Source organism: Lissotriton helveticus, chromosome 6 (assembly GCF_964261635.1).
Source record: "Lissotriton helveticus chromosome 6, aLisHel1.1, whole genome shotgun sequence".
In the NCBI taxonomy this organism is placed as follows: domain Eukaryota; kingdom Metazoa; phylum Chordata; class Amphibia; order Caudata; family Salamandridae; genus Lissotriton; species Lissotriton helveticus.
In genome coordinates, this window is record NC_136067.1 from 5,641,709 (window position 1) to 5,664,014 (window position 22,306).

The 22,306-nt window shown below is 47.6% G+C and overlaps 1 protein-coding gene across 2 annotated transcripts in view; it reads left to right on the forward strand.

Annotated features, from left to right (window-relative positions):
- RRP36 (ribosomal RNA processing 36) overlaps window positions 1-22,306 on the forward strand; it is a 69,915-nt gene that overhangs the window by 19,068 nt on the left and 28,541 nt on the right. For both annotated transcript variants that reach the window (XM_078647241.1, XM_078647242.1), the window contains exon 2: window positions 3,935-4,478. In XM_078647241.1, the coding sequence (XP_078503367.1) occupies window positions 3,941-4,478 (538 nt within the window). In that variant the 5' untranslated portion in view covers window positions 3,935-3,940. The remainder of the gene's footprint in view (window positions 1-3,934; window positions 4,479-22,306) is intronic.

Sequence of the window (22,306 nt, forward strand, 5' to 3'; positions counted from 1 at the left end):
GGTGACTTGAAGGCGTGTAACTTGGACGTATCGCTGGGTTGTAAGGGTCTGCACTGGTGGTTTTGGGGACTTGGGGGCGTTTTACTTTGACGTATCGCTGGGTTGTAAGGGTCTGCACTGGTGGTTCTAGTGACTTGAAGGTGTGTAACTTGGACGTATCGCTGGGTTGTAAGGGTCTGCATTGGTGGTTTTGGTGACTTGAAGGCGTGTAACTTGGACGTATCGCTGGGTTGTAAGGGTTTGCACTGGCGGTTTTGGTGACTTGAAGGCGTGTAACTTGGACGTATCGCTGGGTTGTAAGGGTTTGCACTGGCGGTTTTGGTGACTTGAAGGCGTGTAACTTGGACGTATCGCTGGGTTGTAAGGGTCTGCACTGGTGGTTTTGGGGACTTGGGGGCGTAAAGGAACAGTCGGGGTTCGGAGTCCTCTAGCCGCGTTGCTGGTACCTTTAGATTACTCTGTATTTCTCTCCCAAGTCACTTTTAATCGATGCTGGATTTTGATACAAAGGGGCTTTTGTTAAAACTCTATTTCTAACTCCCCTTGATGTGTCCAGGATGAAAGCCCCCTCCACACCTCCAAGTTACTTTTCTAGCACCGTGGCCGCTCTGGGATGACAAACACAACACAACTTTTAAATATGGGTCATAAATGTGCAGGCTCCCATACAAACAACGGTGTCGGTTGCCAGACTTTGGTGTCATTTTGCATCAATAGTTCAATGTTTTCAGTGGAAAAATGTGTTTTGTGCGTTTATAAGTGTAGCCGTGATCAACATGAAGGAAATCTGTGGGGTTGGACTGGGGCTGTTTCCACTCAGGTTGGTGAAGTGTTTTACATACTTGGATGTGACGTCACAGTCTTGACTTGCCTAAAGATACCTTCTAACGAGCAGGTATGTCCTAGGCTGTTCCTGTAGAAGGTACAGGGTCCGCCATAGTTTCATTTGTTACCTACCGGTGTGTCAGTCATGTTTGTGCTGTGTATGTTTTTAACAGGGCCAATGACTTGTGTACGTACTGGCGAGTGTGCACGCGTGTCTTGCGGAAGGAGTGTGTTAGCCCGGCTCTGCTTCCCCGCTGCCTCTTCCTCTCGACCGTCTGCTGTACCGCACTATACTAGTCTGTAGCACCGCTGCTGGATGTTGGTGCTGAGGTAGGGCCCATAGTGGACTGCGGTGTGCAGTGGCGGCTGGTAGAATTTTAAAGTGGTTAGACTGAGGTCATGTAATACATTTTTTTTGCATGTGAGCTACAGATTTTATAAACCCGCTTGCTGGGTTCAGACCGCTTTTGTGGAAAAAAAAGCAGACAATTTGACAGGAACGTAAAGGTGGCTATGAAGCAGTTACACTACATTAGCTCACATTCCAGTCCTGAGGCCGTACCATTCATTTTTAGGTCGAGCTGGTAAACTGCATCCAAAGGATGCAGGTGTCCAGCTGGAGACCTAATGTTGTCTGTCTCGGGGGGAGGAAGGACAAGAGGGTGTTACGAGCTTGAAAGCGGCCGGATTTGGGTGCGCGAACGCGCACGTCGCCTCCGTCCACGCATGCGCACACAGCCAGCCACCACACAGACTGAAACACACGCGCGCTGCTTACTTTCACTTTACATCCCCCCACCAGTCATCGGATCTTTTTACACACGCACGCATGCATGCATACATACACACACGCGCACACACAGGCACACACGCAGACACAGACACACTCGCGCAGGCAGACACACACACACGCACACGCAGGCACACAGACATACAGGCAAACACCACCCCCCCTTACCAGGCTCGCACCACTGTGGCCAGCGTGTCCAGGTCTTCCAGCCGGCCCTTTTACCCCCCGACCCCCACCCCATCCCGTTAGGTCGCACACTAACGGTCCCTAAGGGGCTCTCCGTGTATTTCCCTTCGGCTCCGGCCACTACATGATAGCCACGCCCCGAGACTTCCGGCCCTTTGTCCCTCCTTCCGGACGTGGCTCTGACACACTCTATCCAATCAGCCTGCCCGCGGTGAGCGAGGAAGCCAGCTAAGGACTGTTGGAGGAAGGCGGAGGGGGAAGATGCAGCATGGTGGGCGGGCTGCAGCAGGGCAGCTCCCGCCACGGCCATGCAGCCACCAACATCCTGCTGTTGGGCGCCCTCAGCTCCTGCACCGACTCCGCCAAACAGGGGCACAGCAGCAAGGTCAGAGCGCAGGGTACGTCCGTGTGCTCGTGTTTTCCAGTCCATTTGCTAATTCAGTCCTCTTACACCTTCTCCTTGACTGCTTCCCCCTCTCACGTTACACCCCTTCGTGTCCTCCTTTCTCCTCCGTCTCTTCCACCCCTTCCAGCACATTTCCCCTCTCGTCCGTTATCATCTTTATTGGCCTTTTAACCCCCCCTCCGCCTCCTAAGCAATATAAAGGGACTAGCTGTTTTTTTCTAGCATTAACAAAACCAACACATGCACACGCGTCCTCCCCTGCCTCCTCTCCCCACCCATGCACTTGTTTATTTTAATGTTTAAATCCCCCGCTGCCGCCACACACCGCCTGCGCTCCACCTGCCCCACCACTGAACATCAGATTTCAGTGTCTTAAGGTATCTAGTCCCAAAGATGAGGCAGTGCAACAGGTGCGGATGAATGTGACAAATGAGTGAGCAAATGCCATGGGGGCATGAGGATCTTGCATGTCCTAGAAAGAACATTTGGACTTGCCCTTCTTACATTACCCAAAAGAGAAGCAGCCCTACCAAGTAAAACACACAGCGTCTCATCTGCACACCCCCTAACCCTCACACCCCCTCACCCCCTCACCCTCACACCCCCTCACCCTCTGTGCAACCATTCAACAACTGGTTCAAATATGTTCTCTCAATGTTTCAAGCTTTATTACAAATGTAACAAAAAGATGTTAAATTTTCACTTCTGTTCTTGGATTTTCGTCACAATAAAATACTCTGAACATAATCTTCACAAAAGTTATTTACAAAAGTTTAAGCTATTGCCATTATAAATTACAATAACTTATTTAAGTATTAATTATTTGTAAAAATTAACAGCCATTGTTATTTGTAATATCAATACATCTAAGTCGCGTAAATACAACACATATTGCATTAGAAATGCTATGGGTGTCGCATTTGCAAAAGTTATAACTTTTGGCATTGTAAATGGCAAAGCTATTAATTTTGCTATTTTCAAAAACAAAACATAAATAAAAAAATTGTCATTTACAATACCAATAGCTCAAACTTTCCTAATGCGAGACCTATTGCATTGTAAATGCTTGTTATTACAATGTGGATTTACCCAGAATCGCACACGAAGTTTGGCCGACGCTGAGACTCTAACTGTGCTCCCAGTTTCTAAGTCTGTAGCTCTGACCGGGTATACTGTCAGTATGAATTAAGGGTGAAGCGAGGGTGAGGGCAAAGTGAGGGAAAGAAAGCGAGCATTAGACACCAAGGGGTGGGATTGTACAGATACAAATAAATCGATGACAAGGGAAATGGTAAGAGGGAAGAAGCTGCCCAGCCAATCAGCTCTGCTCTTATGCTGTAAATAATACTAAGCAGCATAATAGCAGTGCTAGGATTGGCTGGGGCCTGGAAGCACAATGCCAAAAAATACGGCCAATCTGACGTGCGTAGCTCAATTTCAGCCTCAGCTGCTCGTCCCACCCACTTGGAGCTCTGTAGCCCCGCCCCATAAGTTAACAAAATAATGGAGGGCGGACAGGACTAATTTACATTGCCAATGAGCCTAGTTGTGGCTTGCAGAGGTAGGGGGTCAACACCCCTGCGCCCTTCTAAACGAACCGCTGCACGTGCCGCTGTGCATTTGGCTTGCACTCCAGTGTTTTCTGATGTGCTGAGTTAGAACTGTATACTTGGTGTGAAGAGCGCCCTTGTTATTGCACACTAACATGACTTGATTTCTCTCCACAGGTTGACATGGGCCTTCAGGTGAAAGAGGGCTCCCTCAGAAGGAAGAATGCAAGGTCTGGGGAGCAGACTCCATCCAATCCTAATGGGGTGCTAAAGAAGGGAACAGACGGAGAGCTTTCCCAGGTACACCAAAGTGAAGTTCAAGAGCCAACAAGTGACCGGCAAGTGCAGGTTGTGGAGGCGGGTGGGGAGAATGCCTTGGAGCCCATTGCACCGAAGAGACGACTGCTGTCCCGAAAGAAGCCCTACGCCCACATTATCAAGAAGAAGATAGAAAATGACCCTGGAACCCTCTCTCCGGGTGGTGAAGCTGCCCTGCCAAATCATCCCGACTCCAGACCCTCGAGCACTGGCCCCAGCGATGAGTGGGACAGCGAAGACAGTGAAAGCAGCACGGAGAGCAGCACAGAGACCAGCACCACCAGCAGCAGTACTGACAGCGAGGAAGACGATGGAGATAGTGACTCCTCCGCAGGCAGCACAGAGGAACCGCCTGCTCCTGCTGGTCCAGGCAAACCAGCACCAGATAATGCTATAAAGAAAGGTAAAGAGGGTCAATAAACACTACCACCACAGTCTGCCTGTGCCGCTCCTCTGTTCGCGAGCATGTGTTCTACAGAGTAGTTATTCATAAGTCAGCCTATTCATGTCCGTCTTCTGTAAACCATCTGCCCACAGACGTTCAGCAACTGACCAAAGTCTGCCTGTGCAAGTATTCAGTCACTGGGCATCTGTTTGCAGTTTACTAACTCGCCCATGGCATGCTTGTACCAGCCTTCTGTCAAATGACTCCTCAGTTTACTAACTCGCCATGACATGCTTGTACCAGCCTTCTGTCAAATGACTCCTCAGTTTACTAACACTACTGTCTTCCTCTGATCTGTCAGCGGGCACTTGACCATGCACTTCAGTAACTCATTGTGCCAGGTTGTGCTGTTCCTCTGCCAGAGGGTGTTCACCCACATTGTTTAGCACCTGCATGCCAGCCTTCTGGCGTCTGCCAACAGAGCTTACTAGCTCCAAATAATCAGCATGTGGCATCCTTCTGTTTGCAGGCCTTCGCCCACAGAGTTTAGTATTTCCACTAAGCTTACCTATGCCAGTCTTCTGTACAAATTGAAATGATGCAAAGATACAGAAGCCCTCATAAGCGAAGTCCAACGAATCTGACTGGACAAACTAGGGTATGTAGAAAATTCAGTTCAGGGATTTATTAATACGTAGTGAATTCATAAACCATGTAAATGTCATTGAAGCTGCAGCCGACACGTTTCGTCACGAGCTGTAAACAGTAAAGCTGCATCTCATATATTTTCTCATTTACTTAACCGTAGAAGGTATACTACTCACACTTGGATGCCTGAGTATTTCCCTCCAGTTGTCGTCAGTTAAACTCGTCATATCACCTAAGTGTTGGATAGTGTAGGGGTAAAAATTACTATTCTAACTCCAGTTAGTGCAACAGTGTCAAATTGTGTATGGGTACTAAGCGTTGTAATGGTATGCGTTGTAATGACTTGCAATGTTATGCCTGCGTTGTGCGTTGAAATGACATGCGATGTAATGGCTGCGTTGTAATAACATGCAATGTTGCGATGTAATGAGTGCGTTGTAAAGGTAGTGCGATGTAATGACTGCGTTGTAAAGGTTGTGTCCCAATACTGTCGGGTAGAGCTATTCCACCCTCGTGCGAGTGTCTCTGCAGCACGGGAACGGTTATTCGTGATGGACCATTGTTCCACAGCAGGGATTGCAGCTGTCTATTCACTGCCTGGAAGAAAGTATCTGGAATCGCATGAGGGCTAGTTTGCAGGATGTAGATAAATCTGAGAAGGGCAATCATTTTAAAGATTGCTTTGCCAGGGAAGGATAACGGCAGACACCCTCTGTGTTGTATATCCTTTTCCAGTCTTCAAAGGCATGTGGCTAAGTTGTCCTCATGATGGTTTAGTTCTTTTTTTGACACTCTCAGACCTAAGTATTTAACGTGGTGTGTAGCCACCTGCGGGGGCTCTGGAGATGTCCCTCCGCTCTCCAGGCCCCCATTGGCAAGTCCAGTGAATTCTCCCAGTTGATCCCCAGGTCTGAGAAGTGCCCATAAATCCTAAAGCTATCCCCAAGCCTCTCTAGGGAGGAGTCCGGTTCTGCAATATATAGCCGGGTATCATTTGCATACAGTGATAGCTGATCTTCCCAGGAGTCACCCCGTCTCCAGCCCCTTACCTGGGCATCCACCCGAATCATTCCACCAGGGCTGCTATCGCTAAAGCGAAGAGCACGGGTGACCGTGGGCATCCCTGCTGTGTGCCTGCCCGTACGAGGAACTCCCTGGAGAGGGTGCCACTGAGCCGTAGCCTGGCTCTAGACTGGGTGTATAGGAGCCGGGTCCATTTCAGGAACCGGGATCCGAATCCCATTTTGCTCAGTATTTATTTATTTATTTAAAGAGTTTCATATAGCGCTGGCTAGACCCGGAGGTATCGGAGCGCTTTACGTGAGAATCAACAATGTAACAGAAAAAGATCAACAATTACACAATACATCAAAAAATAGGCAATATATTGGGAGAGGAGAGAAAGGAGAGAGAAAAGTAGTGGAGGGGGCAGGGGAGGTGAGAAAGGGAGGATAGGGGAAGAGACAACAAGGAGAGACGAAAGGAAGTCTGTCTAAAGACCGACTGGGTAGGTGACGACCAAGGAGGGAATCCCAAGCACATCTCCCTTATAACTAAACCAGGTAGCTCCATCGGGCATCAGACAAAATAGCTAGATCTCTATTGACGAGGGAAAATTCATAGATAAACAGGGTGGGGACTAAGGACCAGGGCAGGTGAGGGCAAAGGTCGGTAGCAGGAAAGTGGAGAAGAGTAGAGCGGGGAGGGGTAGGGGGCTTGAAACAAGTGGTGGAGTTGAAACAAGGAGGCTGGGAGGCAGATCAGTTCTGGCAGACCTAGGTTCACCAAGATGCACCAGGCAAAGAGGATGGTCCATTAATGGACTTGAAGCCCTTATTTGCTGATGCGTTGGCCAGGGGTATTCCCAGCGATCAACTTAGTAGATCCGCGGGGCACAAACCCATTCTGGTTCTGATGCACCAGATCAGAGATTACATTTTGCAGTTGCTAGCGAGCCCCTACACCAGCACTTTGGTGGTTGCATTAAGTAGGGAAACTGCCCTGTAGTAATCCTATGTGTCTAGGGGTTTCCCCGGCTTAGGGATAAGTGTGATCTTCGCTGTGCACAGATGTTTGGGGAGCTCATCCCAAGGGAATGCCTCCATGTACATGTCAAATAGTGGGCTAACTACCTTATTTGCCATTGTCTTGCAAAATTCTGCTGGCAGTCCGTTTGGACTGACGCTGCGTTAGTGCAAGGCTAATTTTCTCTTCTTTTAGAGGCCTTATTAGGTCCCTGGCTTGAGCCCTGCCCAGGCTGCTGCAAGGCAGTCCCGGCTATAGTTCAAGATGTCTGTCACTGGTGTATACCTATGGGGTGCGTGGAAGACCAGCATATAGTCCACCGTTAGTGTCACTATCTCCTCACTACCTGAGATATTTGAGCCATTCAGATTTCCCGAATATGATGTCTGTCCCTGCCTCTGCTGTGAATCAGGCCAGTAGTCTCCCGGCTTTGTTCCTCTCCTCGTACAGCTATTTCCGTTTGATCATGTATGCTCGTCCGATTTCATCTGGGACGAGTAGTCCTTATTTCTCAATCTTGAGATGAAAGCGCCGAAGTGGGGCATCAGAAGGTTTCTGTACACAGTCCGCTTCAAGGGTAAAGAGTTCCTATTCTAGCTTCCCACAGGGTTGGGCCCACTCTTACCCGACCCCAGTTTCACCCGCCATGATCATCCAGCATACAGAGTCTTTATAAGCCTCCCAATGGGTGATTGCGTTAGTAGCATCTGGATTTTTCTCTAAAGTATAAGGCGCCTCTTTATGATGTCTCTCCAGCACTTCATTTGTGTTTCGCTATGTGGCCCTTCTCTAGTCTGCTCTCCCTCGTAAAGTCGGTGCGGTTAGAGTTATGCACAGCACCGAGTGATTAGAGATATTGCTTGCCTTCAAGTTTTCCTCAGTGAATCTGTGTAGCCTTGCTGGCGGCGTAAAGAAGTAATCTATCCTGGAGTGGGAACTGTGTGTCCCCGAGAAAAAAGAGTAACTCTTATGTGCCCTATGCAGCGATTGCCATACGTCTCCCAAACTCATGGCAGTCACAAAGGTTCCTAGTTTACCTGTTCAAGGGGTACCTTGTTGGGGGAGGTAACCGTTTCATCCATGTGGGTGTCCATTATCATATTAAAGTCCCCTCCCACTAGTATCGTTGCAGCAGGGAGACCTAGTAGCAAGCTGCCCAAATGCACCAGCATCTGAATCCGTAATCCTGGTGGGATGTATACATTAACCAGAGCAACTGCCCCTCCCACTTGCCCAGCAGCATAGTATAGCAGCCCCTATCCTCAGAAGAAGCCTGGTTTACTTGAACTGCGACTCTTTTTTAAAATCCAGTTTTCAACTCCCTTGGACCCACAATTAGACCCTCCTAAATGTTACCTGTGGGACTCCACATTTGCAGCATAGCACGAGAGGGCCTTGTTTACCAGTCCGTTAACGTTCCAGGTTAGTATTTTGAGTGAGTATACCTTATGGTTACTATGTATATCAGTGCTTGTGATAATAATCCTTCTGTCCTTTTGCTATATAACCACTTCCCATGGTCTGTTAAGTCAGATAACATTTTAAACAGAAACATACTCCCACCCCCGCCCTGCCATACCATCCTGTGGTCTTCGAACTGGCCACTACCCCTACTCTTGGTATGTCCGTCGCCCCAGGAAAGCAAAATCTAGAAATACCATTGCAAGTGTAGCTAAGATATAAGTGTTATTCCTGTAAGGGAGAGAGCTGTGGCTCTGCCCATGAGCAAGAGTACGGTCTCTGTTGGCTGCGTTGGACATGCCCATCGAAGCACGCACACACCTGTCCAGGAAGGCAATCGATACCTCTCAACCTTTCAGACCATCTCTTCAGATGGCATTGGGGTAAACTTTGGTGGGGCCGGAACCTCCTCTCTGCTACCAACATTTGAGCCTTCCTCATGTGAGTTGTCTGTCTCTTTCTCCAGAGTTTTCCATCTGTTGGGAGAGACCCAAGTGCAGGTCTTCTGAGTGTCCGCTACTAGTTTAGTACTTTCAGATTTTGCCTTGGCTTTTGGCGGCACTGTATGTGGACGCCGTTGCGCAATGCAGCATTTCCAGAATCTCAATGCCTACATTGCCGCTCCAGTTTGTGGCCTGGGGTTCCCGCATCTTTTCAGCCAGACCTAGACCTCCGTGTCCATAAAGAAGTTCGCTTCTTCCCCCTGTCCACTATGCGGAGTTTCTCCGGGAAGAAGAGGACATAGTGGATGTCAAGGTCTCTCTTAACTCCTTGAAAGGCCTTCCCATTGATGTTTCGATGTGATATAGTCCGAATAGATATTGATGGTGGCATTCTCTACTGTCCGTGGTTCACTTGTGCATGCCGTTTGTAGTATGGCATCCTGGTTTCAAATTTGGCAGTCTAGCCACCATGATCTGTGCGGGTGCACCCGGTATCCGCAGCCTTCTGTGCACCCTGTATGCATGCTTTATTATAAACCACTTTGAGGTTTTGCCTCTAGGACCAGCGATGAAAGCCTCTCCTCCAGTGAGAGACCCGCAATGCTGCCTTGTACTTTCTCCAAAAGTCCCTCAATTCGGATGTTATTGCGGTGGGACCGGTCTTCCACATCTTCCACCCTTTCCGCCAGCTTAGCAATATCTTTCTCCTGGGTTCTAATGAGGGTAGCAGTCTCCGCCAGAGTAGGCCTTGCTTGTGCAGTTGTGGACTAAGCATTTGACACACAGTCCGCTAGTTTTGCATGGTCTGCCCTAAAGAGGTTTACTTCCTGACCCAGTAGTCAGTTCGATTCCTTTGGCAGGGCTACAGTTCTATATGCCTCTACAGGAAAGTGGGGGGAGTGACTTGATTCCCCGCCGAGGGCCACAACAGATGGGTATCACCAGCCGTCACACTGGGAGACCACTATGCCTGGTTGCCCAGGCATCTCCCAGCACTGTATCCCGGCACGAGCACCCTCCACGCCCCCTCTGACATCATGAGGAGCCTCACAACAACTCCATTTCCCCCAGGGGAAGCCTTCATCACGGACCGCCAGAGCAGCCGCCCTTTCCTTGTGGGTGGCCTTGCACTGTTACCCATACAGGGCAGTGTGGGGGGGGGGAGAATGGGCTGACCTCTGAGAAGGCAGGGCATCCCATGCTGCCGCTTTTTAGGTCTCACCTACCTTGCATCTCCCCCCCCCCCCCGCCCCAGTCTGTGCTGCTTCCCCTTCCATCCTCTGGTCCATATTGCGTCTTCAACTGTCCGTATTGCTGCTTGATCCCCCCTAACGCCCTCCCCTCACCACGCTCTCCCACCCTGGTCTGTGTTGCTTCTTCACGTCTGCATTGCTTATTCTCTCTGTTTGTTTTTTACCATCCTCTGCCCCCCCCACTCCCTCCATATTGGCATGGCCAATAGCTCACCCATAGTAGAGACCTATTGGCTTTGTCAATGCTTTTTGGAAAGAGAAACTGCAAAAGCACCAGATTGCAGAGCTCTGAGCCTTTCTGGGTGCCATGCTTCCTGAGCCTTGTAACTTTGCTTCTGTCATGAGCTCTGGTGGTCACAGCGTTAAATTCCCCGGTCTCAATCGGCGACCAGTGCAGGGACCTCGCGGTGCTGCAAATGTTCCACTTACCACGGCCATCAGTCGTGGAGCCGCAGAGTTCTGCATGAGAAGCAGCTGGTTCATCCTACCTCCGAGTGCCAAGGTAAATACTGTCACCATCCTCACACCTTGACGAAGTGAGGCTTCATGCTGTTGTGCTCGACGAGCGAGGTCGCTGGCGCCCAGAGTGAGCCCTAAGTTACAGACAGACAGACAGACATGGCCAGAATGAGGTCGGCCCCATTCCCTCTGGCCAGATAACATTTGGTCACACTGGCAGTAACTGTTGAAGCCTTCATCATTATTAGTTTTCTTCTATATAATCGGGCATGAAAAGACTCAAAAATATATAAAACACAGTAAATTACTTGGCATCATTCGTAAAAATCAACATTATAGGGACTCGTAATGTTTGAAAAGCGGAAGTAGTGCAAATGTTATTCACAGCAATGAATGACAACCCTGTTGCAAACAGACTAAATAATAGTCATGCCTGATGTTTACTATGCCTAACAAAAATAAAATATGCAAAATTATACATCTCGAGAAAGCGTCAGAAATATTGCAGTGTCCAGTATCACAGACACCGCGGTGGGATCACGGGCCTTCTGTAGACTGGAATCAACGCAGAGTCCATTCCTCTCTCCACGCTACTTGCTGTTCTAGGGACCGTTACGAAAGTAGCTGCGGGACAGTTAGATAAAAGCTGTATAGAATTTAAGAAAGCTTGTGTACTCTGATCCAGATAAATCAGCAAAGAGTAGGGGATATGCGTTCTTCAAGTCAATAAAAACTTTCAGAAGAACTGAGCATGCAAATCTATGCTGAATCTGTGTCAGAAGGGTGGGTGTGGGGTGGAGGATGTCCTAGACACCCTGCTTTTGAAAACCTGGGGCGGTCCGGCTGCAAGACCTGTGCTCAATCACAGCACTAAGACCTGGCGGCCATCCCCGATGGGGTTCCATGTCAAAAGAGGTCTTTATAGGAATACAGCTTTACCAATGGTGTGTTCAGGTGTTTTCCTCTTGAGTTAACCAAAGTATTCAAGTGCTGTTTAGGTGACAGACACTCAAGGTACAACCTGAAAACCTGCTTTGCAGCCCAAGGAATCCGCGTAAACTGAGCATTGTTCTAATCCAAGACCTTGCCCAGGTTTTGCTTTGAGTGCAGTAGAAGGGTTAGACCACCCCGATACGAATGATTACACTCCCCAGCACACGTCAAATTTACAAAAAGGTTTCCCTATTATAGTCGAAAACAGTTCAAATAGTCATAGTCAAACAGGTAAAAATGTCTACAATTCCATTCGGTTATTCGTTGTTTTATTCCATCGTTCTTGTTATTTTGAGTTGAGGCTGAAGGTTTGTAGAGTTTGGTGGTTCTCTATACCTTTCAGCACCGTCCCATAGAAGTGTCTTAACCGAATCCATGTGTGTAAATTCCACCCGTAAGCGCCAATAGCCTTGGATTAATACCACATTTCGAGATTTGTCGACCCCAATACGAACACTGAGACCATTTGATCCTGTCTGGGACACGAGAAGGTTCAGGCTCCTCTCGGAAACTGAAACTCGAGGGAAGGCAGTCCAAGGAGCCTTTGACTTAACTTGTTTTCTTCAACCCCCTCCTGACCCAAGAAACCTGCCCCGTGGTTGACTTGGCGGTTTTAGTACAATGAACCTTCAGCATAGAGGCGACATGAGCGCCACATTAGCTTCTGACAATGGTGATTATCCAGTAACCTTGGCCGGTTTGCTATTTAATGATTTAATTAAAGGCTTCCAATTCAGTTTTTCACTGAGGAATATGTTGAGATAAAAAAGCAGTCTTCTCTTTCTGATATAACCTTTACACAGAAAGTCCTAATTGTGGTTTGTCGGTCCTATGAACCTAATTTTTGATTTTATTAAGTTCTTCGTCAGAGTAAAATTCCTCATGAAGAGCATGAGCCTAGGTACAAGCCTCTCCACCGTTACGTCAAAGCAGAGGTCATGGGTGCTCTGGCAACATCAGACTGGGTGATCATCGTAGTTCGAATAGGACAAGGTTTACAATTGTAGAGCCTGATGGAACCAGGCTTTAATTCTCATGCAATTCTCCCCCCTTCCCCCCAAACTCTTTACAGCTATTGTCTGTATTCTCCCCATGAGTTCCAAATCATCTTTTCCCATTTTTAGGGGCAGCCTCTACTTTTATAGACCACTCTCTCCGCCTGTTCACAGCAGTCTAGATCTTGTTTCCAGTTTTCTATTCTCGGCGGGTCCATCCCCCCCCCCATGTCTTCGTTATGTTTAGTTTCGCCACTCCCAAATCTAGAATGAGCCAATTTTGGTGTGTGGGGGCCGCTTGACTTCCTCTGTTACTCCCAACAAGTGCCATTGCGCATCCGTCTGTATTGGAAGACCCGTCACCTCAGACGTAACCCTATCCACTCCAGCCCAGTATCGCTGAATCATAGGACCTGCCCAGATAATGTGAAAGAACGTGCTGGTCTCCCCACACCCCTGGCACACCGGTCCGAGTCGCATCTACCCAATCTGTGGTGTCGGGTTCTATCAGGTCTACATACTTGCAGAAACACTCTCGCACCATAAAACAGAAGTTGGCACGGAAACTGAAAATGCAAAGAGACAAGTTTATTAAGACCCCATGGGGTGGTGATACATTCATACAGCACCCTTCGGCAATGCAAGAAGTATCACCCCGAACATCAGTGTGCGACCTCTTTTATACATTTTAAAGGTAATAAAAAGGTAGGCGGTATACGTTAGAACAGTTTTAAGTACATATAAGGGCATTTTTGGAACACAGCCAACATGTGGGGGGAGCTTAATACCACTTGTCAGTTAGGGGAACATTCCTAAGGAGTGACCGCTCTCCAGTCCAAAGATCAGATGTACACATGCGCGAAACTGACCATTGCTAAAAATAGCCTGTTGCTGGGCAGGGTAAAGGTTCATTGGCATGAAGGAAGGACGAAAGGGCATGCTGACCACGAGGCCGCATGTTCATAGAAAAATGGAAGCCACCGAATACAAAATGGCCCCCCACACGTTTAGTCAAGTTAACAGAAATGTTCGTGTAGCTGAGCTTAACGCTAACTCAGGTTTTGCCAAATTACGACAGACGTCCCTTTTAGCGTTTAGCTGAAGCTACCTCATAGTGGAAGTAATCTGAATGTTCATCATTAATGTCAATCATCATTATTTGCTTCACTTCGGCATTACTCATCTGTACATTTGTAGCAATAGCTCGTTTGGATGGGATACAGGCTGTAATACATACAGTACATAAATTAGGACCACATTGGATACATAGGCAACAAGAAAAATATCCCAATAATCACACATAGAACAGTTTCCAACCCCATGTACTAAGCAGAGTCCAAAACCAGCTAGAAAAAGTCCAAGTACCATTGTCGATGTGAATTTCAGAGGCAATTTTGTGCAACCTAGCGATAGCATCATACACAGATGGTGAATTATCTGGCACATAAACACAACAACTACTTCCAATGATGCAGCATGCACCCCCACGATCAGCTAACACTACGTCCAGAACCATCCGGTTCTGAAGCGTAACTATTCTTGTAATCTGAAGCTCTTCAGTTAGATTCCCTAAAGCAGAAGCAGTCTCATTAGCAACTGCCTCCACAACATGCGTTAACCGTCTAATTTTACTGCTGTTTAGGGCAGCACCTACAAAAGAGAACAACCCTAAATTAAAATCCACATATTGTAGTAGTGAGGTGTCAGTTTGGTCGACTTCATCAATATCCAATGTTCTCTTAACTCTATTCAATAGAAAATCGTGATACAATACATAATCATTATGGTACATAGGTGGGGCAATAAACACAGGGGGTAACACAAAAGATATATAATTCTAATTTCTAATTTAAAATACTTATAGAGCGCAGCGTCCACCTTGCGGTTTCTTGGCGCTAGGGGGATCGGCAACTGAGGTGAAAAAAGACCAGGGAAAGATGAAGGGGATATTTGAGGAAGTTTAAGTGGGGAAGGCCTGGCTGAAAAGGAACGTTTTCAGATCTCTGCGAAAGGGGAGATACTGAGTGGCAAAGCGGAGGTGGTCAGCAAGTGAGTTCCAGAAGGTTGGAGCTAGGGTGGAGAAATTAGCCCCGCCCCACTTTTTGCGAGTGAAGCGAGGGATCTGGAGGAGGGACCTGGAGGAAGACCGAAGTTGTCTAGTAGGTACATAGGACTTGATTAGTGAGGAGATGAAGGCAGGGGCAGAGCCCTGGCGGGCCTGGAAGACCATGCACCCGATCTTGAATAGGGCCCGTTCCTTTATGGGGAGCCAGTGAAGCTCCCTGAGAAGGGGGGTGGAGTGGTGGTAACGAGGGAGGCCGTACACAAGCCGGGCTGCTTGATTCTGGACGGTCTGGAGTCTACGCAAACTGTAAGCGGGGATACCGTGGTAAAGAGCGTTAGCGTAGTCCAATTTTGATATCACGAGTGCGGCCATAATGATCTTAAGTGCCTGGGGAGAAAAGAAGCGGGAGACAGTGCGGATAGTGCGGAGAGAAAGGAAGCAGGAGGACACCACAGAGCTGATTTGTGAATGAAGAGTGAGTTGGCTGTTTATTTTGACACCAAGTGTTTTGACCGTGGTGGAGGGGGTCGGTGCAGAGCCAAGAGAAGAGGGCCAGAAGAGAGAGTTCCAGGGACTGGATGAACCACCAGTGAGAACCAACTCGGTTTTATCCGGGTTCAGCTTAAGGTGGTTGTGGTTCATCCAGTCCCTGATGAATGTCATAGTTGACTGGAAATTGGAGACCGAGAGAGGAGAAAGGGACAGATCAAAGATGAGCTGGAGGTCATCCGCGTAGTTATAGACGGTGACCTCCAGCTGCTGTAGTGCAAAGATGAGAGGAAAGATATAAAGGTTGAAAAGTAAGGGGGAGAGCGAGGATCCCTGGGGAACACCGCAAGTGACAGGGAGGGGAGTGGCCGTGAAGTCGCCTAACCGGACCGCCTGAGTGCGTTCCCTCAGAAAGGAGGAGAGCCAGATCAGAGCTGATCCCCCGATGCCGGCCGCCTTGACACGGGTGAGTAGGATGGTGTGGTCCACCGTGTCAAAGGCGGCGGAAAGATCAAGGAGGACCAGTGCCTGGTGTTTGTTTTCGTCCATACCCTTTCTGAGTTTGTCCAAGACTGAGACCACGACTGACTCGGTCGAATGCCTGGGACGAAACCCGGCTTGGCGAGAAGCCAGTCCCCCATTTGTCTCGACATGGGCGCTGAGCACCGCGGTGACATGGCGTTCCATCACCTTGCCCAGGAAGGGTAGCAGGGAGATGGGGCGATAGTTGGCCGAGATAGAGGAGTCAGCGCCAGATTTCTTCAGGATGGGCACTATGGTAGCTGCCTTAAGCGAGTAGGGCACTACACCCTGAGCCAGGGAACTGTTGAGGAAGGCAATGGGGGGGTCAGGGCAGCTGGAGTAGATTTGCTGCAGGACTCGTGCTGGGCAGACGTCCGCGGGAGATCCCGACTTCACTTTAGGGAGTATCTCCAGAAAAGAGTCCTGCGTGAGGGGGGGGATAGAGGTAAGAATGTAGGGGAGGGGAGGAGGGGCGGGATCGACGAAGGCAGAGGAGGGTGGGGGGATATTAAGCTTGATGGTTGCTATTTTATCTAAAAAATAGGTATTGAGCTGGTCGCAGAGAGGTTGGGAGGGAGGGATATTGGGCGAGGTTCGGTCTGAGAATGCCAGGTCATTCACTATCCCGAAGATTTCCCTGGGTTTGTTTTCGGCAGAAGTAATTTTGGACGAAAAGTAGGTGGACTTAGCAGCCAGGATTGCTGTTTTATATTTGTCCAGTGCTGATAAGAAGTGGGTTTTTGATAGGGGATCGTAATTTTTCCTCCATTTCCTTTCTGCCTGTCGGGCGCTCAGTTTGAGATCTTTTAGGTGGTCATTGAACCATCTATTAGAGTCCTTTGGTCGGCGGATGGAGATGCGGCGTAGGGGCGCCACCGAGTCGCAGCCATCCGCCAGCCAGGTGTTAATGGCCGTGGCTTGAGAGGTAGATGTTAAGCCAGTAAGAGTAGGAGTAGAGTCATATAACATGTACCTAACCATCCAAGAGGAAGACGATGATAACCTTTATTTCCGCAAATAAAGTAAGTGTTTCGTGAGGCCACAAATGAAACACCATTGGGTGTATCAAAGGCAAGAGTAACATTGCATTCACTTTTCCCCACTGGAATTGTTCCCTTATTCCTAATACAAAGATCTGCTTTTGTATCAATAACGGTAATTACATGTAAACTGGTCATATTTGTAAGTCTCTGATTGGTGAAGATACGAGGCGTAGATACATTGTCCGGTCGATATTCTTCCCACTCGAATTTAGTTCCTTCTGCTTGTGGATAGCCATCTCGATCGTTATAGCAAACTTTGTTCAATCGAAAAAGTAGCCCACCTTTTGTTGGCCATCTCAATGTAAAAAGCAGAGTGTACCAAGCATTGCATGACCCATTGCGAGAAAAAGGAAGAGGAATAAGTGGGGTTCCTCCCTTCTTCTGATGCCCAGGTAACATCCCACATACCCAACAATTGGAGGGGTTGGTCATATTATGCGTGTGGTGCAATATCTGAATGAAACTATTATTCAAATAGGTCTGTCTGTCTTTCTTCATGATAGGGCAAAGTAAAATGGAAATGTTCAGATGGAATTGGAGTGGTAGGCAGTAAATAGTCCCGTGCAGGAAATAGTCTTTCTATAGTCCAAGCAATTACTGCTATTACCACTGTTGTTGCAACAAAAAGAACTGCACCCAGAATTCTTCTGTTTTTCAATGTCATAGGTGCCATGGTACAATGAACAAAAGTCTCAAGAAACAAACTAAAAAAAATAAAAATATGGTGCTGAGAACCGAGGCTGCCGTTGAGTTTTTCTCCGAGATTCAAGACGGGTGTCGCTACACTGGACAGAACTGATCCCCCACCTTGATATTCCCGGCTTCCGTTTCACAAACCTCGGAACGGTTACCAACCAGTCATAAAAAAATACCCCAAAAAATTATTTCCTTGGCCGTAGATTGTACTTCACTCCGCCAGAAATAGTGTGGTCCGGGAAGGCTCCCTCCTGCTCGTGAGGCGTAACAGCTGGGCTCTTCTCCGCATCCAAGATATCTCGGTAATCAGACAGGACAGTAGGGTTCACCAGATCCGGAGAGACACGTCGGCAGTGCGTCAAATGTATCCACCGCTTCTTATTCGTGACGCGCACAGCCGTTCGCGTTGCCAGCAGCACTTGTTCAGGGCCACGCCACCTCGGCTCCAAACTGCTGGATCTCTCAAACACCCGGATCATAACATGATCGCCAGGACAAAGATTGTGAGCCTCTCCAATGGAGTTGTCGGGGAGCGCTTCTCGAACCTGTTGATGAATAGAAAGTAAATCATTTGTTAATCGTGCCAAATAATCGTTCATCATTATACAAGGCACATCATGTATCAAACGAGGCTTTGGAACTCCCCAGATATTCATGGGCCTCCCAAACACCACTTCATAGGGTGTGAGGCCAGTTCGGGAGTGTGGCACTGATCTAATAGACAATAATGCCAATGGCAAAGCATCCGGCCATTTCAAAGACGTGGATGCCACGATCTTCGCTAGCTTCAGCTTCAGAGTCGCATTATACCTTTCTACTAGACCTGCTGACTGCGGGTGGAATACAGCGTGGAACTTTTTGTCTTATTCCCAATCCTTTCAGAACGTGCTCCACTATTTTCCCAACGAAATGAGGACCATTATCATTCCACAAGAATTTACAAACACCATAACGTGGGAAGTACTCTTTTAGTAGTACCTTAGCTGTTGTTAATGCTGTATTGTCCTTTGTGGGGTAGGCTTCAACCCATTTACTAAAGGCACACACCACCACTAGGATATACTTGAGGTTATTACAGCGCTCCAGTTGGATATAGTCCATTTGCAGTACTTCGAATGGTGCAGTAGGTGGAACAAACCCTCCTTTAGGAGTAGAGGTTCCTTTTGCAGGATTGTACTGTAGGCATATCAGACGGGTCTGCACTACTCTCCTAACCGTGCTGGCAATCTCAGGATGCTCCCAAACTCGTGTAAGCAATTTCGTAATTGCAAGAGCTCCAATATGTGCCAGCCCATGCGTCATTTGAACCATTGCTTGCAAGTAAGCAGCAGGCAGTTTCCATTTCTCCATGTCTTTGCTTCTCCAACAACCCTCATCATCCAATACTCCCTCTGTTGCCCATGTTGCAAGTTCTATGCTGACTTTTGTATGTCTAGAATTTCTTCTCTAGCATCATGCCATCGCTCGGCTTGCGATCTCACCACATACATAGGGGAGTCATTTTGCAACATAGCAGTCTCTCTCGCTATGCGGTCTACAAAAGCATTTCCTTGCCCTATTTTGTCTGTCACTTTCTTATGTGCACTACATTTTATTATCGCCACCTTCTTTGGACATAATAGTGCATTCAGGAGGTTGCATACCAACTCTCCGTACATGATGTGTGTTCCGTGTGAGGTTATAAACCCTCGTTACCTCCAGAGTAGGCCAAAATCGTGCACTACTCCAAAGGCGTAACGACTATCAGTATAGATATTCACACATAGACCAGCGCTTAACTCACATGCTTTCGTTAAAGCTATCAATTCAGCCGCTTGAGCAGATTTCTGTGGTATTCGTGCTGTTTCTACCACTGTCTTAAGCGTCGTGATCGCATAGGCCGCGGAAGCTGTACCATCTGGCAATCTCGCACACGATCCATCAACCCACAATTCCCCATCTACATCTGGAAGTGGCGTGTCCTGTAAATCGACACGACCCTTTGTTTGTTTGTCAGTCAGAAAAACACAATCATGTTGTTCTTCTTCCTGGGTCTCAGTAACAGGATATGGCAATAAAGTAGCATGATTCAAAGTGGCGCACCTCTTCAATGTAATGTGCGGCGCCAGCAATGTTAACTCGTATCCTGTTAAACGGGCACTGGTTAGATGCTGCGTTTTCGTTTGGTTCAATAGCGCATCTACTGCATGGGGAACTAACACCAACAATTTGTGTGACAAAACTATTCCCTCACTCTGCCCAATAGCTACTGCTGTTGCTGCAACTGCTCGAAGGCATCCAGGCAGTCCTCGAGCCACAGGATTGAGTACCGCTGAAAAGTATGCGCAAGGCCTCTGTTTATCTCCGTGTAACTGTACCAAGACTGACAATGCGCACCCATCCTTCTCATGTACATACAGTGTAAAGAGCTTTGTATAATCTGGTGTACCTAACACTGGCGCAGAACTAAGAGCTTGTCTCAATTGTTCAAAAGCATTTTGACATTCGTCCGTCCAATCGAGGGGGAGTGATGCAGTTTTGGACAGCAATGCTAACAAGGGTTTTACAATGTACGAAAATCCCAGTATCCATTGCCTACAGAAGGACGTCAACCCTATGAAAGCACGAACATCCTCCTGCGTGCAAGGGACTGGTGTATTTAAGATTGCTTGGATTTGGTCTGATGTTAATGCACGTCCCTCCTTAGACAAAAGATGACCAATATATGTCACCTTTGGTCTACAATATTGTAGCTTTTTCCGCGAAACCTTGTGATTGTGTTCCGCAAGGAAAGAAAGCATGGAGAGTGTACTCTCCTCGCATTGCTTCTGTGTGTCTGCTGCAAGCAGAATGTCATCAACATATTGTATGAGTGCCACCCCAGACTGCAAATCAAATGAATCAAGTTGTCTTTTCAGAGCCTGACTGTAAATGCTAGGACTTTCGGTGTAACCTTGAGGAACTCGACAAAATCTATACGATTTATTATTTAATGTAAAGCCGAACAAATATCGGCTATCAGGATGAATAGGGATTGAAAAGAAAGCGTTTTTCAGATCAATCACTGTAAATGTAGTAGCCGTGGGTGGAACCGAAGTAAGTAAAGTGGTAATGTCAGATACTACTGGATACTGCGGTGCAACTATCTTATTAATTTCCCTCAAATCAATAATAAAACGATAGATCTTAGTATCTGTGTCTTTCTTTAGGATCGGAAGAATTGGACTATTGCAAACATTATAAGGAACTTCCTCCACCACCCCTGCCGTTATCAAGTCATTCACAATATGTATCAACGCTATTTCGCCTTCTCTAGAGATCTTGTACTGAGGAACACGAGGTAAAACCGCTCCCTCCTTCACAGTAATGCGTACAGGAGGAATAATCATTTGACCCACATCAGTATCGGAAGTAGCCCATAACGTACTTGGAAGGGAAGCTAATGCGTCGGCCTCTTGCATGAGGCACGATCTCTCAATTTCTGGGTAGTTTTCATTCAAAATGACCCGCACCCCTTCAGGGGCACAGCGTATTGTTGCACGAAAATGCTTTAGCATATCAAGTCCCATAATATTATCTGGTGTATTTGGAGATAATAAAAACTGACATGGGGCAGTGAATTTATCAACATGAAATGTAAGGGGTTGAGACAATGGGCTTAGTGAAGGTGTTCCATCGAACCCTAGTGCTGTAATCGTTTCGCCAGACAGGGGAGCCCTTGGAACCAAGTGTTTAGACAGAGCACTTCGAGTAGCTCCTGTGTCGACCAGAAACTGATCAGTAGAACTCAAAACATGTGCTGATATATATGGACCCCTTTGATCGACTAGTACTTCAACCGATTCCACACCCCATCCTACGCAATCCTATGCATATCTATTATCCTGTGACTCAGTATTTTCTCCTTCAGCTATCTGGTATTGATTCCGCCGATCAAAAGTATTATGCTCAACCTGACCACGACCCCTCTCTTCAAACCTACCACGGTCATTCGCTCCACCTCTTGGTCCTGAATAACTATTTCGTGACCTTCCACTTCCTCGACCCCTCTGACTACGCTGTTCACGAAGTACCGGACAATCTGCGAGCCAATGTCCAAACTGCTTACAGTATGCACACTGTTCCTCAGAAATGTCGGAACGAGGGGGAGACGTAACGTACGATCCTCGTCTACCCCTATCGTTCCCTCTCGATTGCGTAGCACAAACCTGTGCCAACATCACTTTCGTCTTTAAGTCCTTCGCTTTCTTATCACTACTTTCTTGAGCCTCTAGTTCCTGACGTTGATAATACTGAGCCATAGTTAATAAGGAGGCAGGCGTTGCCGTGGTCCATGAACTTTCACTAGCCTTTAATCGCTTTGCAATCTCCGGTAGGAGATTAGCCACATACTTATCTACGAATAAGTGCCTGCCCGTGTCCTCTGTTAATGATTGACCACTGTAATCATGGAATGCTTCCTCAAAACGTGAAAAGAAATCAGAAACCGATTCGTCTGGCTTCTGCTTACACGACGCTAACACTGTCCAATCTATTTTCTTAGGAGGGACAAGTGTTTTTAATTTATTCAAGATAGCTGTTGGCAAATCTAAAATCAACTGACACGGTTTACATGCAGGTTCCCTATCTGAATCAGCTCTCACTATGTCCTTCCAATCGGCGCCTAATATCGTTCGATCGTCAAACTTACGAATCACCCTCCACATATCAGGAGGCAATATCAGCCCAAAAAAAAGATCAATATCAACTAACGTCATAATACACGAAGAAATAGC